Below are 22,103 nucleotides of genomic sequence, written 5' to 3' on the forward strand. Positions count from 1 at the left end.
CCACCTCATTACCATCGCGGTTTGAGGGCACAATTATGAGATGGAAAAAGCTCAGAGCTGGAGCCTGTGGGGCATCATTGAGTTGCCAAGGGGGCAAGGTTAAATTATAAATCCCTACACACAGGTACATGCTTCACTTCCCTGTCATCCACCACCCCCCCCAACGCTTTCTTTTTTTAACTTGTCAGAGTCAAACTAGAATAGCACTCAGTAGAGTGCAGACCTCCACCAAGGTTGAACTGTTAAGTACAGTGAAGAAAAAAAAAGCCACTGTGCCATATTTGGTCTAGCAAATAAATCGCAACGTACTAATAATGCACTCTCGGTATTTAATATATGGCTCATTCCAGAACTGCTACATATTCACATATATACATATACATATTCATATAAATAATAAACTATCAAAGGCTTCTAATGCACTCTCAGCATGAATGTAGACCTGATATAAATATACAAATACTAAAATTTGCAATCGAATGGGCATTTGAGAGGACTGACTTGGATGCAGTTCACTTTGAAAGATTTCTGTGTAAGCGCTGCGTGCCTTTTATTTACTTTGTGAGAGGGTGCCGGTGACTGGCATCGCAAACCGGTATTGGTGTGAGAAGCCTCTGATACGTTGAAATAAGGGTACCGGTATCGGCCTGATAACCATCCTGGTGTTGGTACTCGTTCAAAAGGAATTGAAGCCATAGACCACTGTTTGAGAGTCTATATGTTCGGTAACATGCTGCCAGATGAAGGTACAGTGAGATTTGGTGGTTAGGACGCTGTGAAATCTCATGAACTGACGCATGGGATTGTGCCATTTGTAGTCTGAGCTGGGGCCTTTCTTGGTGACACAACAATTCTCTTTCACATTTAATTCTTGGTGGATGTATCCCATCATCCATTCATTCACTGAATGTAGTGTTTTCCTCCACATCTTTGGACAATCTTGAGTCTTCAAAGAAGTGGCAGAGAGAAAATCCAAATTCCACATGAAGTTCTGGGGCTAAATTTTCAACTGTTGCTAAGCAAATGCATCATAGAAACCTTCTTTTTCCAATCAAGAACCAGCCAAATCTGGTCAGTAAATCTCTCTATTTTGGCCCCGTGACGTAGCTGTGTGCCTTTAATGATCCTGCCCAGGCAAAGTGCTGTGATCCCTCTGCGATGAAACAAACCATTGTGTGCCCTCGCCCCAATATGCTAAACCGGGTTTAATTATGGGCCGGCCCTAATGAGAGTCTCTCTTGTGGGGTTAGATGTGGAAATGCATCCAGCAGTTGACGGTGCGGCCGTGGGGCTTTTGTTCAGCCTCTGTATGCTTCCATTGAGTGATAGGACAACAGACACTAATGACTGAAGAATAATTTAAATGATAAAACCTACTCGTGTTGTCGCTGGGTCAAGAAAGTTAAATAGAAATGAGTGCAAATGTAATCATGAATATGAGTTCACCTTTAGGAATTCCAGTGACGGAGATGATTAAAAACTGAAATTAAAATCAAAGCTGCGCCACAACCCAAAGCCGTTTCAATATGGTTATTGCTGGATTACTGACGTCACACTCATCACAGCACTTGATACCTGTCTCCCTGACAGCATGACAGATGAATTCTCTTTCAGGCCAGTAATTACACAGGAAGTGCAAATATGGGCAACGCCACAGGAAGTGCGCCTTTGTGGCACCTTTGCTCAGCGTTATTGCAAGAGAAGCATTTGCAATGAACAGTTTGCAATGTTGTTCTCAAGGGAGCATCATCAAAGTATGGAAAATTTTGATGCAATGATCAAATAATTGTTTATCTCTTTGTATGAACAGAAGGTGTGTTTTTTTTTTTTTAAATCACAGTCAGGTTTTTATGATCTGACCTGATCAAATCCTCTCAAGGACCATATATGGTCCACCTGCCATAGGTTTAGTACCACTCTCACAAAGTGTGTTGTGCAAGTGTACCTAATATTAAATTAAAGCAATGCCAATTAATTATCGATAATTCAGTGCAAGAGTTTTTATATGCGTTTGTTCATGTCTGTCGTGTACGTGATGCTTTATGAGCTTCGGTCCAAAATCCCAAAAGCTGCCGCTCAGGGGGGCAAGTCACGTGACTGCACTTCCTTGCGCCCGTATGCAGCGAGGCGCGCGCGCGCGCACTTCCACCCTCGCAATGAGGGGTTCTCTCGCGCGGATGCTCTGGTTTCATCTCAGTCTTGAACGCGCGTGTGGTCTTGCTTCTCCCTCAAGAGAAGGGGCGCCCGCGCAATTTGCCGCCAAGTGACTGTGTGTCTCGGAGGTGCTGAGGAGGAGGAAGAGGAGAAAGATGTAAGAAGCGCCAGTACACATCCTCCCGGGGGCGGGGGGCTGAAACATGCAGAAGGGCATGAGGCTCAACGATGGCCATGTTACCTATCTGGCGCTGTTGGCCAGGAAGGACGGTACCAGGCGCGGGTGCCTGAGCAAGAAGAGCTCGGACAACACCAAATGGCACCCCAAATGGTTCTGCCTGCTGCAGAACATGCTGTTCTATTTCGAGAATGATTCCAGCTCGCGCCCCTCCGGACTCTACTTGCTGGAGGGGTGCGCGTGCGACAGGGCGCCCTCACCCAAGTCGCCCCCCTCCGCTAAGGAATTGCTGGAGAAGCAGGTAGGATGCGGGAGATCTGCTTTGGAATTTGCGAGTGAGGAGTTTTCAGTACTGCTGTCCATGTAATACCGACGATCCTGATCCAGTGCACTTTAGGTTTCAAAAACGAACTTTGAGGTCGTCCGCTTTTCTCGCTGAAGCAAAGCAAATAAGGCAGAACAAAAACTTGCATGGAAACTTTTTGTAGTCTGCCATCTGGCGGAGGCAGGCGGAGGCCCCTTCCCCTGCGGTTTTGACGTATTGATTGAACTCCTTGTCTTGATATTAATAGCAGCCTACCTTGGCAACCGCGTCTGCAAGGCTTCGTGGCGGCACGAATCTGCGGCCAGAGCGCTCACGTTGCCACCAAAACTATGATAAAATACTTCAAATGCATTTCCCCACTCTTAACTGAACGCAAAGCACTTCTGAGGGAGATTATGTAAGGCAAATTGCACGGTTGGTTGCAAACAAATGCTTGAGGAGAGTGATGAGGGGGTCTGACGGCCTGTGTGAAAGCGACGCTGCCAGCTGCAGTCTTCCGCAGCACCGCTTGTAATGAAGCCAAAAGTCTCCACGAGCTTGTTATTTTTCTCTGGCGACGAATCACAATCATCGCTACAAACCATCAACTGTACAGTATCTGGACGTTCAAGTGCCCCCAATTAAGCTTGGTCAGTAATTGTCGCGAGGCAAATTTTGATAATGCTTTGGTCATACTGCCGTTGAAGTGAAGTGAAGAAAAAAAACTATGATTAAAGCACAGTAATGCCCTCACATGTGGGCAAGGAGAGCCACATTGAGCAATACATTTTAGTAACCAGGGTGAACAGTCAAACACCCAAATGCAAAATGAGATCACGCACTCGCAAGGAGCTGGTGTGAGGCCAACATGCATACGTGATGTTTTAAGTGACCTTTTACAACCTTTTCGCAACATATCACCAAATAAAACTGTCACAAAATGTATGAATACTGAAGCAATGATGTAGATCTCTTCTAAAGGTACTCACTTTTGTTTTTTTACATAATTGAACACAAAGCTGTTGTAAGACTGGCAACAGGTTGATACACAGTCTTAATGTGCCAGTTAATTCTTTTGCGTGTCACTATACATCACTGGCATAGATAGATTAACAAAGATATATTTGTAATGAATAAATATCACATTTTCAAATGGAATTAGATAGGCGGTCTGGAAATTTACTGGAATTACATCATTTCAGGTGGCACCTTTAACGATTTCTCAATGCACCATGCTATTTATTATACACCATGGTTGGGGTGATATAATGTACGTAAAACAATATTGTTGCCCTGTGATTGGCTGCCAACCAGTTCAGGGTGTCCCCCGCCTACTGCTCGAAGAAAGCTGGGATAGGCTCCAGCACGTCCGCGACCCTCATGTGTTACGTTTCGGACAAGCTGAATTAAGTTTGGACCCCCAAAGTGTAGACGTCAACCAGGTCTCCGTTGCAAAAATATGTTTTTAATACAAAAATCGCCATGACTAAGAGAAAGCGCTGGTCAAAACAAGGACCGGAGGGCACAAAAAACGAACAACAAAAAGCCCTTGCACAAAAGCCAAGGGAGGAAAATAAGGATCGCAAAGACAAACAAAAACAATGTATCAAAATACACGCAAGCGAAAGCCAAATCACAAAATAAAATCCAATACTTACAAAACCATTGGTACCGAGAGTTCAGAAGCGAAACACGACGACATCTATAGCAAGAATAGTGGAAACAGCAAGGCATAAACAATACTCCGACAACCAGAAGACAGATTGCGGGTGCTTAAATACACAGTTCCATAATTGACAGATTGGCAGCAGGTGTGCAGCCAGCAAGTCCGCTCAGTCTGCCACCTGGTGGCCAGGCCCAGAACAGGAACATGGCATCATGAGGATAACCGGATTAGACAATGGATGGATGGATGATTTGTCACAACTGGCACTGAACCACTTTGGGGAGGAAATTTTAATTATCATTTCACAGTGCTTCACTAGTAGGGCTCATAGCGCACAGATGTCAACGAGCACATATCCGGTAATTGCTTCACTCGTAAAATTAGTACATGGACCTTTAGATGGATCCCTCCTTTACAGTTATAAGGGTTGCAATTCCGTCTTCCATGAATTTAATATGCATTATTTTGGGATGTAGGAGGAGGCCGGAGTACCCGGAGAAAACCTCGTCAAGCACAAGCAGAATATTCAAAGTCCACGGAGGGAGGCCGCAGGCTGGGTTCAAACCCGCAAACTCAGAATAATAAAGCGTGTACAAATCACTATATGACCAAGCCATCCCTTAAAAATCTGTAAATTATTATTGTTGTTAATATTGTTATTATCAGTCGTAGGAGTCATATTAGTATCAATTAGTTTCTTTAAAAAAAAGCCGCTGATGGTGTTGTGCTACAGTCGCCTGACTTATGCGCGCTCATCGATAGATTCCCACTCAGTGGTGGTGTGAATGTGGGTGTGACTTGTTGGTTTTCTCTATATTTGTATCCGGCGACTGACTGCCGACCAATTCAGGGTATAGTCTGCCTTTCGCCCGAACATAGTTTATTATGTTGCATTGCCGAGTGATGTCATGTCAAGCCGGGTGACAGTATGGCGTCTTCTCCTGTCACTGTCCAGACTTTTCTGTGGCTTTGATTCATCATTCAGTCATGCCCATTGCGTGAAAAGTGTGTGTGTGTGTGTGTGTGTGCGTGTGTGTGTGTGTGTGTGTGTGTGTGTGTGTGTGTGTGTGGTGCAAAAGCTGCGGGAGGTAGGGCTGTGCCAGTAGATCCTATCAGTGTGTGACAGGGAATGGGACAACACGGTGAATCGATGCCAAGCCAACTGGCACCTTGCGGGCCTCCACTGCTTTTTATAGGCACACTCATTCAAAAAACAAGAACAAGGAAAAAAAAGCATCTTTCCCCGCCGTCCCTCCTCAATTGTGTTTTTTGTAATGTTCCACTTTCTTACTCCCCATTTAGAAGGCAAGCTACATTTAAGCTCAATGCCATGCGTGCCGCTGTTACCATGGCAACCCCGTATTTGCATGGGTGGGGAAAGTGCATTTGAAGGTGCCAATAAAACCAGAGAAATGTGAGCAGTTATTGCGCACTTAGAGACGAGACAAATGTGACAAACATGACGGGCGGCGAAGGGTGACTGAGAATTGTGGTAAGGCAAAAGTGGGTCGCACAAAAAAAGAAGGACAAGAATAAGTGAGGCGGAGTTACATAATGTCACAAACAATGGTAGTTTCGTGACTGATTAATAGTCTGCTTTTTGGGGGGGGGGGCTCTTTCAGGAAAGGCTAAAATTGATTTGAACAATCCTCTGTGATATTATATAGTTTTCATAGCATTGTTGTTTATCATCAGCCAAAAACTGATTTCATGAAAACTGAATTGAAATAAACCTAAAAATATTGCTTCCACACATCCATCCATCCATACATCCATCCATCATCGTCATTGTCATAGAATATGAAATTGTTGTTGCACCCCTCTATCGATGATTCACTCTTGGCTTTCGGGATGAATGAAAAACCATGAGCAGTTTTTAAGGGGTCATTTATACCCCTCCTTTGTTGTTCTAACTTGTTGTGGAGTGGAGTGCCATACACCGCTTAACCTTTTTGTACTATTCTCGCGAGAAAACGCTGCATAGTTCACGCTGAACGTTTTCCCCTTCATGATAATGCGGTCAGAGGAATGCATTTTGAAAATATGATCTTTCGCTTTGTCTTTTCTAGTATTACTTTACAGTCACGTTTAATCATGACAACCAGAAGGCTTTGGAGCTGCGCACGGAAGATGTCAAGGACTGTGATGAGTGGGTCGCCGCCATCACGCAGGCCAGGTAACACTCAGGTCCAGTCAGTACACGGTACTTCAACGCTTCCTTTTTCACCCGATCGGCCGGTCAGAAGTGAACTGCATTCGTCGGTGCCTTTCACACAGATGTTGCGGATTGTAGCCACCACATGCAGTTCACTGACGCTTGCCTGACTGGGCCACCAGTACAGAATTCATAAATAAATGTGATTAAATCAACACATTCTTGCTTTTTTTTTTAAGATTAAATCTTTTTTTGTTTGTTTAATCTGCTGAACTGGATCAATCACCTATTTTTATCCCCACTGTGCACATTGGATCGCCCTCATTCTCTGACTTGTGTGCATTTGCACTTCACTACTTCATCCATTGGTAGGCTGACATACAGTATATAATTCTCCATTTTATGTACCGGTAGTATTGGTTTGCCGGCTGTGCCGTTATTGCTATTATTATTGTTATTGTTTTTAACCCTGGAGAACCCACGGGGTCAAATTTGGCCCCTATAGATTCTGCTACTTAAATGCTGCCCTTGTGGCACGTTCTATAACTCGGTGGTGGCCTCGGCCATCCATTATGGCATTGTCTGCTGGTCAGGCAGCATCTCAGCCCGGGACAGAAAGAGACTGGGGCGACTGGTCAGTAAGGCCAGTTCTGTCCTGGGTTGCTCCCTTGACACTCTGGAGGAGGTGGGCAACAGAAGGATGCTAACTAAGCTAAAAGCTATGATGGCCAGTCCCTCCCACCCCCTCCAGCCCGCCCTGACAGCACTTGGTAGCTCCTTCAGCCAGAGACTGTTACACCCGCGCTGCAAGAAGGCGAGATACCGACGCTCGTTCCTACCGACTGCTGTCAGGCTGATGAATAAAAAATGACAATCATAATAATAATAATAATTAAATGATGTGAAGGAAAATTGTAAATAGTACTGTGATTTATCCATTTTGTGTTCATATTGCATTTAATTGAAAGATGTTTGTTGTTTTTTTCTCTTTCTTCTTTCTTCTTTCTACATACATTCTTGCTGCTGGAGGCTGTAAATTTCCCCAGTGTGGGAAGAATAAAGGATATCTTATTACTTATTACTTATTGAATCCCAAAGGGTCAGATTTGGCTCTAATCCTAAATTAGAATTGAAGCATTGAATATTTAAACAAAACATATATTTTGGTGTTCAGTGAACATATAGCAGTCATTTAATGTATAATTCATCATTTTCCAAAGAAGAAAAAGGTTCTTGGTTTCTCCATGGTTAAATATAAGAATTTAAGACCACTGAAACATTCAGCGAGGAGGTTTTTTAAAATTTTTATTGTTTTATGTGTCTGTCACTGTAGTTACAGGAACCTAGCTACAGAGCACGAGGCCCTCATGCAGAAGTATCTGCACCTACTACAAATAGTGGAGACAGAGAAAACCGTTGCCAAGCAACTTCGACAACAGATAGAGGACGGGGAAATCGAGATAGAACGGCTAAAATCAGAGGTAACACTCAAGTGTAATTGTCCAGAACATCTTAAAAGGAGACGGACAAAGGAATAAGGAAAACCTCAAGACAATAAATACTGAAAGGTTTCATGAAGTCCCTTTCCTGTCAGTCAATGCTTAAAGATGTAACTTCCAAGCACCCTTTTTATGAAAGTCCTTTCAAGTTAAAGGGATTTAAAATGGCAATCTTTATAGCTACCAGGGCGTGAACATTAAATAAAGGATTTATAATCTTTTATTGGATCATAAACTCAATCTTCCAGCACACTGGAGAAGAATTTAACATCTCTGTAATATACAAATTGATGACACACGTTATAATAATTCCTTTGTCTTTTTTTTTTTTTTTTTTATGTTAGATTGCGTCACTGCAGAAGGACAACGAGAAGATCCAGTCCAATCCGGAGGTACCTCCTAGCGATGACGACACTGAGATCCACAAGATCAAAAAGGTGGGGAAACTGTGCAGTCAGATTTGACAGGCAGTTCAAAATAATTCAAAGAATGAAAGAAACTTCACACTGTCTCACAGTCGAGAGCTCTTCAGCCTGCGTCTAGTAGAGCAGCTGTTCTCCTTTGCGGGCTCCTTTGAAACGCGCATCTCAATCAGTAGATTTCAACGTCACAGCTGATTAAGTTAACTGTTCACCGTTTACAAATGGGACATGAAACTTTTAAGGCCGCACTGATTGTGCTAAATATTTGCATTCACAACCCGCGTCATGGATTACTCTCGCAGGTCCAGAGTTTCCTGCGAGGTTGGATTTGCCGTAGGAAGTGGAAAACCATCATCCAGGACTACATCCGTTCACCCCACGCGGAGAGCATGAGGAAGAGGAACCAAGTTGTGTTTAGCATGCTGGAGGCCGAGGCCGAATACGTCCAACAGCTTCACATCCTGGTCAACAACTTCCTGCGGCCGCTACGTATGGCTGCGAGCTCCAAGAAACCGCCCATCACCCATGATGACGTCAGCAGCATCTTCCTCAACAGGTAGTAAGACCGCTCCAGGATCCCAACCTCAACCCAATCGTTTTCAATATGAAAAGCGGATAACGGCATTTGTCTTTTTTTTTTTCTGGGGCAGCGAGACCATCATGTTCCTCCACCAAATCTTCTACCAGGGCCTAAAGGCCAGGATAGCTAGCTGGCCCACACTGGTGCTGGGTAAGAGAGACGGCGGCAATGCCCCCAGGCTTGTTAAGATTACCTTTAAAAAAAATTATTATCACTGTCTGATGAAAATCCTGCATCTCCACTCTGATGTTGAGGGTTTTTTTTGTTATACAGTAGACCCCCATACTTCAGAAGTTATATGGGGCAGAGCTTCGCCCCAAGTAACTGCTGATGTTAACAGTTTAAACTTTACTATAATTATCCCAAAAACTATGATAACATTAAAAAAAATGTTTTTAAAGTATGTTAGAACATTATAGCCCATATATTGTTTTGATTTGCAAAAAAAAAAAAAAGCAATTTTTTCATTAATTCAGCATATTTCATTGACTACAATTACTCGTTTTTGGTAAAACGTGAAATTGGTCATTTCCTGGAATCTTATGACGGTACAGAAAGAGGCAAAAATATGTTGAGGTCCCACAAAAATGTGAGTTAAAAAAAAAATTATGAATAGCTAATGATAGTGTGGTATATGGTTTTTGCTGCTTCGCTGGTCTTCAAACAACACTCGGTGATCGGTGGCTGTTTCCCGACGAATGAGCACTTCAGGGACCACGGCTGATTGGGAAAAGATTTTATTCTACCAATGTCAGAGTGAAGTCTTTCCAAAAAGTTGAGTGGCCCAAGGCATGGATGTAAAAAAGCCCCCCTCCCCTGTCAGGCCCGTATCTTTTATACCTGGCAAGGAGCTGATGTCATGGCTTTGTGCACCAGCTGCGGTTTTCAATCTACTAGTTTACTTCAGTCCCAAAAAGGAGATCTTGACCAGCGCTGTTGGTGATGGACGGCAACAGCCACTTTACCTTATTATAGGATTGCACACATTGCTGAAACTGGATTCTCCCTGACCAGCAAATATAGAATAGAATCGTGTTACTGACGCCAGGTGGACATTCTAAGGCCACCTACAGGAATAGAGAGGGAATTCCAAATTACACTTCAATAGATTCCACATTAAAAAAAATTGAAACTGCAAATTGGCAAGTGTTATTGGTAATTATTTATGTTGCCAAAAAAACAGTGAAACATTACATGCTGAATAGGAACGGGTTTGCCCACACTTTGTATCCAAACTCAGATTCTGCTGTCACTGTAAAATACTTTTTTTAATAGCTACTGAAAATAAGGGAGATGATCTTTGATTGAATTTGTTTTTTTTTGGAATGTCATGTAATAAGCTCATACAAGGTAGATGAATCAAAAACAAGATGGCAAAAACTGCTGGTAAGGAATGCCGTACAAGCAGAGTAAAAGGTGTGCTATAATTCTCATGTGAATTCAACCTTCCGCTACCTTGTTCCATAAAGGACCACTTGAATAATGCTCAGATAAAACATTTATGATGTGCAAGCCATCTGGCCCACAGTCTTTGTTCTGTAAATCTGTCTCGAGTTGTGCAAGTCCACAAATCGTAAGAAATCGTCACTGAGCCTCTCTCTGTTGCCCGCAGACAGATATCCAATCTGCCTCTCCTGTTCCAGACAAATTTTTTGACGGAGAATTTAATCAAGCTCTCAAAACTGGAGATGTGTGCAAAAGTCACACGGGCCTTTGCCAACTTGGAGCTGACAGTGAGACTGGGCATCTTGGAGCTTTGAAAGGGACATGAGCTGGAAGGCTTTTCTGTCACTGACACTTATAGCTTCCTGTCTAGTCCTTCTTTCGTCTTCTTCTCCTTTCTTTATTGATATTGATATCTTGACTCATTACTTCAACTTCATTTTTTTGGATCCCTGCAAAGCTCCCAGAGTATACAGAATTTCTCCGTGGTCCACAGTCTATGCTTGTAAAGCCTGCCACATGCAGAACAATGCTGCTACTGCTGTCAAACTTAAATCCACCTTCCAGGCCAGTCGCAAAGTATGTTTTCTGTCCTCCTAACAGCCGACCTCTTTGACATTTTGCTGCCCATGTTAAACATCTACCAAGAGTTTGTGCGGAATCATCAGTACAGCCTGCAGATCTTGGCCCACTGCAAACAGAACCGAGATTTTGACAAGCTGCTGAAGCAGTACGAGACGAAGCCCGACTGCGAGGAAAGAACGTTGGAGACTTTCCTAACTTACCCCATGTTTCAGGTATGCACAACAGAACCACCACCTATAAATGCACCGGAATATGGACTCCCCACAAATAACATTCATAACATCAATGAGATTTTAGTTCTTTGGTAGTGTAGACTTTTTTTCTGCCCATAGTTGTTTAAAGTGCTAGCAATGTGAATATTCCCTTTCTGGGTTTAGTATGGAGTTCAAGTATAGAAATTTCAATTGTTAATTACAGCATTTGTGGCGCTGGTAGACTTTTATCATCATCATCACAAGAGTAATGCAGCAGCTATGGACCTTAATGAATCATATTTATTAGCTTGTTTGAGTTCGCAAGCCTGTGGTTCTCAACGCTTGGTAATGAGTTTCAACATCTTCTTAAGTTACAATACCTGCCAAACAACAGCTGTCGTATCAAACGTAGAATTTTTTTTTTTTTTCTGTGTGTGTGTGATCAAAGAAACGGCAGGATCTAGATGTGGCGTACTAGTTCAATGACATGATCCATCTGGACTGTAAATGCAGTGAAATTTATCCCGGCCAATTAATAATTTTGTACAGAGAGCACATCTTGAATATCTTGTCACTTCTAGAAGTTTTTAATGAGTCTGTTTTTCTCTCTGTCAGATCCCTCGTTATATCCTGACCCTCCATGAATTACTGGCTCACACTCCTCATGAGCATGTGGAGAGAAATAGCTTGGATTACGCCAAGTCCAAACTCGAAGAGCTTTCGAGGTACGTCTTCACGTTCTCAGTCATTCAAACACAGACATGTCGGACCGAGAATAACGAGGGATAAGCGCATTCCGTAATGCGGCCATCCAAAACAGGCATTGTTTTTGTTTTTTTTTATATCGTTTTAAATTTCGGAATGTCTCTCAGACCGTTCTGAACACCTTTTTCCATGACAGTGTTTGCAAAGGGTGTTCATGAGGAGATCTGCGTGAATGTAGAACAACTTTCCATTACCTTGACAAGTCCTCGGTTGGTTGCAGCCAAGGAACACATTCCATTTTGTTTATTTGAGAATTCAACATCCAATTGCACATATACAACATAAATTTAAATGCTAAATTATTCATTCATTCATTCATTCATTCATTCATTCATTCATTCATTCATTCATTCATTCATTCATCTTCCGAGCCGCTTGATCCTCACTAGGGTCGCGGGGGGTGCTGGAGCCTATCCCAGCTGTCTTCGGGCAGTAGGCGGGGGACACCCTGAATCAGTTGCCAGCCAATCGCAGGGCACACAGAAACGAACAACCTTTCGCACTCACACTCCCACCTAGGGACAATTTAGAGTGTTCAATCAGCCTGCCACGCATGTTTTTGGAATGTGGGAGGAAACCGGAGCACCCGGAGAAAACCCACGCAGGCCCGGGGAGAACATGCAAACTCCACACAGGGAGGCCGGAGCTGGAATCGAACCCGGTACCTCTGCACTGTGCTAAATTATTTGATATATAGATATGTTGCCCAACATTACATTTAACCCAACTTACTCTACCTGGTGGGCGTACCGGTAGTTTATAAGAAAACAAGACTCCATCACAGTTTAAGCTACTGTAACATTTGAAGGGAGATTATCGCTTCATTTCCAATGCAACGGACCGTATATTTAGCCTTAGATAGTTTTTTTTTTACACAGAACGCAAGATCATGTGGCTAGTCCTGTTTTATTTTTTCAGAGTAATGCACGACGAGGTGAGCGAGACAGAGAACATTCGAAAAAATCTGGCCATTGAACGAATGATTGTGGAGGGATGTGAAGTACTGCTGGACACCAGCCAGACCTTTGTCAGGCAAGGTAGGGTTGTTTTGTCACCACTCACTGGCATGATTTACTTATCCGTTCATCCATCCATACTGATTTGATATTTTCAACCTAAACTGTGGTACACATTAACCAACACTCGGGAAAAGGTTTAGCATTTTACCTCCCTTGTAATCAAATTCAGCAATGGCCTGATGGAACGATGTCTCTAAACTTATTCTGTGGTGTATAAGAAGACAAATTTTCCCTCCCTTATCTGTTTGCAAATTGATCGGGCTGGACAATCTTCATATTTTAAACCTGTTCAATATTTACAATCGCGGCTGTTTGTCATTGAAGTCATTCACGAGAATAAATGTGAGAGATAGAAGGGCTTGCCATGAAATTAAGTTACCAGCTAAGCTACCCGTTAGCCTAGCTTCTTTCAGTACTTTAAGATTACTCCAATGCCTTGTGGAGCCAAAGCTGTCTCTCAAAGGTCGGTCTTGGTGTTATGACAGACAGTGTCATGTTTATGGTGTGTGGTTTTATCAAGTCAAGTCAAGTCAACAGTATTTATAGAGCACTTTCAAACAGCCATCGCTGCATACAAAGTGCTGTACATGGAGCGATTTAACATATACAATAAACAGTAAGACGAATCAGTAATAAGTAATAAGTAATAAGGCGGTAGAAAGCACCAAGCAGTAAAATCAAGAGCAAATCTAAGTCATGCTGAGTCAAACGCCAAAGAATACAAGTGAGTTTTGAGGAGGGCTTTAAAGATGGGCAGCGAGGAGGCTTGCCGAATGTTCAGTGGGAGGTCATTCCAGAGAGATGGACCAGCAACAGAAAAGGCTCGATCCCCTCTGAGCCTCAGTTTAGTTCTTGGTACGTCTAGCAAAGACTGGTCCACAGACCTGAGGCGCCGGGCAGGGGTGTAGGGGCGTATGAGCTCAGAGAGGTAAGGTGGCGCGAGATTATTCAGAGATTTGAAAACAAAGAGGAGGATCTTAAAAATAATTCTAAAATGAATGGGGAGCCAGTGAAGGGATGCCAAAGTAGGAGTTATATGCTCCCTCTTACGAGTACCAGTCAAGAGGCGAGCAGCGGCATTCTGTACCACCTGAAGGCGCTTGATGGAGGACTGGCTGACTCCAAAGTACAGGGCGTTGCAGTAATCGAGCCGGGATGTGACAAAGGGATGAATTACTGTCTCAAAGTGTTCATGTGAGAGGAAAGGTTTTATTTTGGCCAGCTGTCTAAGGTGAAAGAAGCTGGATTTAACATAAATAACAAATTTATGAAACAGTTCTTAAACTCTCTGCATGAGCAAAAAAGTTATTGCTGTAGCGTATGGCTATACATTCCCAGTTACCACTTTTGAACACAGAAACTCATTGATGACTGTTTTATTTCTGTAGTTTCTTCTCATCGTAGGAGTTATTGCGCTTCCGTATTTGTTTGTGTTTCTGATATGACTGCCCTTCCACAGGATCTCTGATCCAGGTGCCCATGAGTGAGAAGGGCAAGATCACTAGGGGCCGTATGGGTTCTTTGTCCCTGAAGAAGGAAGGCGAGAGACAGTGCTTCCTCTTTTCCAAACATCTCATCATCTGCACTCGAGGCTCAGGGGGGAAACTGCACGTCACCAAGGTAAAATGTTAAATTATGTAGAATACATATACATGTAATAACTCTTCTGTGGACTCAGACATATGATCATGCTGTTTATGTTAGGTCTCATTCTGCCAAGATTCTTCTTTCTTTCTTTATATTTTTTCATCATAGTACTTTTTATTTCATTTGAAATCCACTTTTAACGGCTGACAGTGTAGTAAACCCCTGCTACTTGTGGGGGCTGAGAACAGAGCCCTGTAGCAAATAGCAAAATTCTGTCGGTAATCCATGTCCCTCTTCTGAACATACCTTTATAATGTTTCAATGATCCCAAAACACTTACATATTATTATAAACTCTCTTTACAACGCTACCAATCTGTCACGTAACGCGATGGTGGTGGACCCCAAAAAGCAGGCAGGAGAGAGGAGCAGGGTGTATTTGAATGAGTGTATTGATAAAACACAGAAAACTAAATCCTAAAATTAAATCCTAAACACAGTGCTAACAACCAAAACTAATCCAAAGTAGCAAAAAACCCCAAAACAAAACCATGGCTGCAGCAAAAAACTAACAGGAACAGAACCATGACAGCAACAAACATGACAGCAGCAAAGGAACAGCAAACAAACGAACATGACAGTAGCAAGAGCAAACAGCAACAAAGACCCGACAATGAGTTGTCGGGCTGGGAGTCCTTTTAAAGCCACTGATTATTTAACGACCAACAGGTATGCAGCTGCAGGGAAAAGCCCCACAGTGCCACCTGTTGGTCACAAACCGAAACATGACACAATCATTCTAAACAAATAAATCAATTCATAAACAAAAAAATGGAGCGGAGGTGTGCATGTACATGCACAAGAGGCAGACAAACGCTGAAAATAGGTGAGATTTCGGTGATTATTCCCTGGAATAAATGCTGGAAGTGTAATGTGTTCTCTCTCTCATCTAATTCATATGCACTTTGTGTTACAGAATGGTGTGGTGTCTCTCATTGACTGCACACTGATGGAGGATCCAGAGGGCACTGATGATGAGTGTAAGTTATAATGGACTCAATAAATTAGCTACCATGCTAGTGTACGAGTTATGACAGATACTGTGCGTTCCAGGACTGGTGTCACTGGTGTGGTGTTGTACTTACAAACAAAGACATATATACCGGCTAATCATAATCGCCAGCAGGCGCAACGCAGGAAACTCTGCCCACTGACACTCTCCAAAGAAACTGCAACAGGAGGAAAATAAAGTTGTGCTGCCACAACTCTCGCCTCTTCTCGCGCACTGAACGGAGCAAATCATGCAGAGTCTGTTTATGGACATCCTGGTTGATCAAAAACGTATTAATATTCATTTTTGATTCATGTCTTTATAATTAATCAAGAAAAAAAGGATATAGCAGGTCCTTTATATTTTCATCAGGCTTTAGGCAATCCATTTTCTGTCATGCAAAGTAATTTAAGTGCCTTTTCTAGTCAAACCGAATACAGTACACAGGCGATTGATCGGTTTATCCAATGTGTACACTGCAGCCAAAGGGGAGCGGAGTGGCCAGGACACTGAGCACCTGGACTTTAAAGTGATCGTGGAGCCTAAAGATGGGCAGCCTCACACTGTCATCCTGGTGGCTTCGTCACGGCAAGAGAAGTCGGCGTGGACGAGCGACATCAGCCAGGTGAAGACCAATAAACACATTTTTACAGGGGGCGGGGGGCGATGTTAAACATACGTATACTTTGTGAGGAGGCGAGAGCGGCCCAGACTTCACCACTGAGAACCCGCTAACACTCTTGCGCTTCCATCTGCTCTGCTTTGTCCATCCGTCTCCTAGTGCATCGACAACATCCGCTGCAATGGTCTGATGATGAATGCTTTTGAAGAAAACAGTAAAGTCTCTGTGCCACAGATGATTAAGTGAGAGTCACACCATGCATTGTACACATGCACAATTGCAGATAAATTAACGTATCACATGAATCCCCAAAACCTTTGCTCATGGGCGTTTAAGCCGTCTCCCTATGCAATCCTGAATAAAACCTCAGAGGAAGCGTTATGGACTCCAAAGCTACAATAACATCTAACACACAAACATGATCGTCAGAGGACTGAAAAAGGGCCGCGATAAGCCACATGCTTTATTCTCCATCCTCTAATTCTATGCTGAGGAATTAATCGCTATCCATGATAGTAGGGCTGCGCGATATTGGAAAAAGCATGCGATATGGTTGTTTAATATAGCGAGATCAATATTATTGTGATATTTAACATGTCCCTGAAGAAATGATATTTTTATTATTTAATGAAATAATTCCAATTTTTTTCATGGGGATAAATAAGCAAGCTCAATGTGTTCTGAACTAATGAATTCTAAGTACCTTAGAAAACATCTCAACTGTTTGATGGCGATGCACATTCAAGTTGGCGTCTGACTGGTCAAATTAAAATAAAAGCATACAATTCTGAAAGAAACTCACTGCGTGGCTTATATATGGGCCAATATCGCCATGGTGATTTTTTTTCCCGATACATTCTGCTCTTTAGCTTCGCTATTTAGACAATTGAGCACGCAAGTAAAATGGCATATGCACTTTTCGAACGACTGCGTCATACTCGGAACGTTTTGTCCACTACTGAGTGACACTTCTGAACACTGATAGGACAACTTTGGCACACTAGGACAACTGTTGCGTGTTATTTCCCGAGGACCCACCCCAATGTGTTTAACATTTGCCTTTCTCGGTAATCACAAAAGTGCATTCATTTGTTATACATCACAGTTACAGTGGTGTCAGCTCTCGTGATTTATCCATCAAATCTTCTGTATTCCTCTCAACGAACTACACAAAACATCCTCAAGCCGGCCTCAATCCTGTTGCCCCTGCAGGTCCGACACCAGCTTGTACTGTGACGACGTCGACATCCGCTTCAGCAAGATGATGAACTCCTGCAAGGTGCTGCAGATTCGATATGCCAGCGTGGAGCGCTTGCTGGAGAGGCTGACCGACCTACGCTTCCTTTCCATCGACTTCCTCAACACCTTCCTTCACTCCTATCGCGTTTTCACCAGCGCGGACGTTGTGCTGGACAAGCTCATCACTATCTACAAGAAGCCCATCAGTGCCATCCCTGCACGGTGAGCATTGTCTTGCTTGGGTCTACGAAAGTACCAAAAAGAAAGAGAAGTTGAATTTGCCCTTGACATGCTCTATATATAATGACAAGTGTCAACCACGAGGGTGCCAATGTTTTCAAGTTTGAGAAGTTCATATATTTCTCCCCTGCAATGAAAAGCCCCAAAGTTTTCTTTCCAGTGTCCATCCAGGCGAGGACATCACGCTCCATTGAAGCCCACCCACCTTTCCTTCCTTCACCCTCGGCTTGCTTTTTATTTCTCTTTCCACAAGTCTGACCATCCCTCTCTTCGGCGCGCTGTCGCCATGACAACCCCGTACTTTGCTGCAGGACCCCACCCTCTCCTCATCCTCTACCTCCCTTGCCCCCTCCTCTCTCATCTGCAGCAGTATTAAATGTCGATGGTGGTGTTTTTGTACTCCATCGCCACCCCTTCTTTTTTTTTTTTTGTCTGCAGTTTCTATCCTCTTTGCCTTTCTTAACAAATGATGGAGTCAGACGCAGCGCATACTGTAGGAGTGGCGATAGAGTCCCCACTCACCCGTTCTCATGCAGCAGCCTTCACCGTGAAGGAATCCATATCCGCTATGTCACTGACTCCAGCCTAACTCTCCCACCTTGATTCTCTCTCTCACTCTCTCACTCTCACTCTCCCCATGTCTCAGTAGACCTCCTCTGGGCTGGTTGCTGTTGGCAGCGCCCGTGCCTTCTACCGCTGTCACTTGGCAGGCTATTTATAGGCCTTCAGAGGGGGTGGCTCTCAGTGCAAGGAGGATACTGTCTTAAACAATGTTGCTCCCATAAAAAGGAAGAGGTGGCTGGAGCTCCCAAATGGGCCTGATGTTAATGCACTCTCTTTGTATGCACGACACGCATACACAGCAAGTGTACCATCCATGCGGAATTTTGAACACACTATATTTGGCTATTTTTTAAATGTTTTTCATATTCGATTTTATGGCTTTTAATCAGCTGAAAATGGCCTCCGACAGATTTCACAGGCTCAGTCTTTTGTAAAAAGAACATGATTGACATTTATAAAGATCTGAAGTTGGAAATGAAAAAAAAATAAGACAAAATCTTTCCTTTTGTGGGAGTTTCATTACATTTGATCAACGATGTAAATGACCAGTGTAAAGCCAATTTTTCATTTTTCATTTTTGTTTTGGGGAAAGGCAATTTCTGTTCCCAGTGCACAAAGCGGGATCCAAAATGGCATGTTTGGGTTTTGGTTTGAGTCTGGGAGAAACCAATCAAACCGATTGAGTGTGGGAGAAATCATACGCTTTTGAGGTGAAATATTTTAAGCCAAGCCTTCACAACAAAAACAGTTAAAAGGCCACATACACACTCCTGAATTCACATTCACAGAAAGTGTTCCAATACAATATCCAATACAATATACATTTGTATATATTCATATTGAAATAAGCTCTCCCTGCCTGCAGTGCATTGGAGCTCTTCTTCGCCAGCAGCCAGAACAACAAACTTCTATATGGCGAGCCGCCCACATCGCCACGCGTCAGTCGCAAGTTTTCTTCCCCTCCACCACTCGCCATCACCAAGACGTCGTCACCCAATCGCCGCCGCAAGCTCTCGCTCAACATTCCCATTATAACGGGAGGCAAAGCGCTGGACCTGGCCGCGCTCAGCTGCTCCCCAAACGGCTATGCGAGCATGCACACCGCCATGTCCCCCTTCGGTAAAACCGCTCTGGACATCAACAAGTTGTTTGTGTCCAGCACCATGGCCAACAAGAACACCGATGAGGGAGAAGCCAAGACTGAGAGCAAGGCCGATGAGCCTGTCCTCAACAAGCAAGGTCAGAATGCTACCGTTGTCCATTTTATCGCACGTTTACCGTATGTGCAATATAACGGGTGGCCTAATTTAACTTTAAATCATTCAAGACGCTACAAACTATGAATCAAGATCATTTATATTGTTTTATTTTGAAAACCACTACAACAAAAAAAAATCACAGTATTTACTCTTAGAGCTGGATGGATGGACTGGTGGTAATTACAACTTCAGAAATCCGTGCGTATCTGCACGTTGCTCTTTTCATCTCGATCCAGATGTTTCAGTGAGAGAGGAATGTGACGAAGAACCGTGTCAGAGTGACGAGACTGAAGTGGAGATGTCTCCTCCCAAGTCGCCGTCGACACCCAAGAACGTCAAGTCGAAAAACTCTGGTACGTAACCCAGTCATACAAATTACAATTGATCTTAATAGAATAGGACTTTTGATATATGTATATATACATTTTAATATTCCTCGTCTCACCCCCCGGGTGGTGTCCGTCCCTCATTCAGCTCGGGTCCTCTACCAGAGGCCAGAAAGCTTGAGGGTTCTGCGCAGTATCCTTGCTGTTTCCAGCACTGCGCTTTTCTGGACTGAGATGTCCGATGTTGTTCTGTTGCAACCACTCATCCAGTTTGGGGGTCACTGCCCCGAGTGCTCCGACCACAACAAGCACGACTGTCACCTTTACCTTCCAGGCTCTCTCCAGCTCCTCTCTGAGCGCTTGGTATTTCTCGAGTTTCTCGTGTTCCTTCTTTCTGATGTTTCCATCACTTGGGACCGCTACATCCACTACAACGGCTTTCCTCTGCCCTTTATCTACGATCACGATATCTGGTTGGTTCGCCATTACCATCTTGTCAGTCTGGATCTGGAACTCCCACAGGATTTTCGCTCTGTCATTCTCCACCACCTTCGGGGGTGTTTCCCATTTTGACCTTGGGGTTTCCAGTCCATACTCCGCACAGATGTTTCGGTAGACTATGCCAGCCACCTGGTTATGGCGTTCCATGTAGGCTTTCCCTGCCAGCATCTTACACCCTGCAGTTATGTGTTGGATCGTCTCAGGTGCCTCTTTGCACAACCTACACCTTGGGTCTTGTCTAGTGTGGTATATCTGGGCCTCGATGGCTCTGGTGCTCAAGGCCTGCTCCTGAGCTGCCAGGATGAGTGCCTCTGTGCTGTCCTTCAGGCCAGCCCTCTCTAGCCACTGATAGGACTTCTTGAGATCAGCCACTTCAGTTATGGTCCGGTGGTACATCCCGTGTAGGGGCTTGTCCTCCCATGATGGTCCCTCTTCCAGCACCTCATCCTCTGTTCCCCATTGTCTGAGACATTCTCTGAGTACGTTATCCGTTGGGGCCTTCTCCTTGATGTATTCGTGGAGCTTGGATGTTATATTTGTGTACAAATCAAAGCTGTAATTAAATATATATATAAAAAAATCATAATACTCATCATAATATAAGCGGTAAAGACAAAAGAATACTATATATATATATATATATATATATATATATATATATACTCACAGTATTATGATTTTTTTTCGATTCGGTTGACTTTAACCTTATAAAATTCTGAGATTTTTATCTCATAAATTGACTGTTATTATAAAATTTAGCTGTTTTTTTCTTCCAATATTACAGCTTTGATTTGTAAAATAACAACAGAAACCCTATGTTTATTCTCGTCAAATGATGAAAATGACACTTTGACACTACTATTCCAACCAAGTGGTGACCAGAGTCTTTTCTCAAGAAATGTCTACTTCTTGAATCCGTAAAATATTTTCCATGCACTCAGTTGGCATGTGTTACTCTTGCTGTGACTTGGGTTTCGGCGTCCCTTCCTGCACGGTCTGCCTACACCATTCAGTGACTGTTGACAGTACCTCTACTATTCAGTTGTCCAACATACACAGTTTTGTGACTTGTGCCAATATTGTTCTGCCAGTCACTAAGCGGTAAAGACAAAAGAATACTTTTGGACCCAAGTACGTAACATTAAAGCGCAAAGCTAAGCATTGTTCAATTCAGCGGCACTGCATCATCGAAGTCAGCCGTTTAAGGAGTCAGCTAACATGACAGCAGAAACAGTGCACAAGTAGCACCTTTTTAAAGTAGAAATCATCAAGTCTGGCAGCAACCAAATAAGGACTTGTAGGGAGAGAGAGAAAAAACAAATAAACACCCACAGCTTCTCGGACCCGCTGCTACCACACGGAGATGGAGCATCCACCCTGTTGGTAGTCAAGCACAATTAATCCCTAGTGTGTTCTCCTCCCACGGTGTTGGATACAAGGGAAGCCAGTGCCTTACGAGTGTGGGTAGAAGGAAACCTTGTACCCTAGCAACCATGTACGTATTCTTCTAATGCCGCCCCCGGTTTGATGGAGGAAGACAGGGAGGAAATGTGAGGGGGAGGCACAGGCAAACACCGCCACTGACACAAGCCGCAGGACGAGCGCACGATTTGGTCCGCCTCGGCTCAATGCCGCCCTTCGATCGGCAACCCCGTCATTTGGAATGGACACAATAATGGCATGTTCTTATTATGCTCACGAGTGTGCTGGTCACGAGCCCAGCTGACTTTTGGCAAGAAGCAGGGGATACC

At 43.6% G+C, this 22,103-nt stretch overlaps 1 protein-coding gene across 1 annotated transcript in view; it reads left to right on the forward strand.

The window, feature by feature from the left end:
- The first annotated feature begins 2,131 nt into the window (after positions 1-2,131).
- Positions 2,132-22,103, forward strand: part of LOC127599138 (ras-specific guanine nucleotide-releasing factor 1-like) — a 28,189-nt gene continuing 8,217 nt past the window's right edge. The window contains exons 1-16 of the mRNA XM_052062833.1: positions 2,132-2,633; positions 6,372-6,478; positions 7,791-7,938; positions 8,301-8,393; positions 8,681-8,934; positions 9,029-9,108; positions 11,005-11,198; positions 11,796-11,905; positions 12,864-12,982; positions 14,424-14,584; positions 15,527-15,590; positions 16,084-16,226; positions 16,383-16,465; positions 17,436-17,684; positions 19,132-19,505; positions 19,762-19,878. Coding sequence (XP_051918793.1) covers positions 2,358-2,633; positions 6,372-6,478; positions 7,791-7,938; positions 8,301-8,393; positions 8,681-8,934; positions 9,029-9,108; positions 11,005-11,198; positions 11,796-11,905; positions 12,864-12,982; positions 14,424-14,584; positions 15,527-15,590; positions 16,084-16,226; positions 16,383-16,465; positions 17,436-17,684; positions 19,132-19,505; positions 19,762-19,878 — 2,572 coding nt within the window. The 5' untranslated portion in view covers positions 2,132-2,357. The remainder of the gene's footprint in view (positions 2,634-6,371; positions 6,479-7,790; positions 7,939-8,300; positions 8,394-8,680; positions 8,935-9,028; positions 9,109-11,004; positions 11,199-11,795; positions 11,906-12,863; positions 12,983-14,423; positions 14,585-15,526; positions 15,591-16,083; positions 16,227-16,382; positions 16,466-17,435; positions 17,685-19,131; positions 19,506-19,761; positions 19,879-22,103) is intronic.

Source organism: Hippocampus zosterae, chromosome 4 (assembly GCF_025434085.1).
Source record: "Hippocampus zosterae strain Florida chromosome 4, ASM2543408v3, whole genome shotgun sequence".
In the NCBI taxonomy this organism is placed as follows: Eukaryota; Metazoa; Chordata; class Actinopteri; order Syngnathiformes; family Syngnathidae; genus Hippocampus; species Hippocampus zosterae.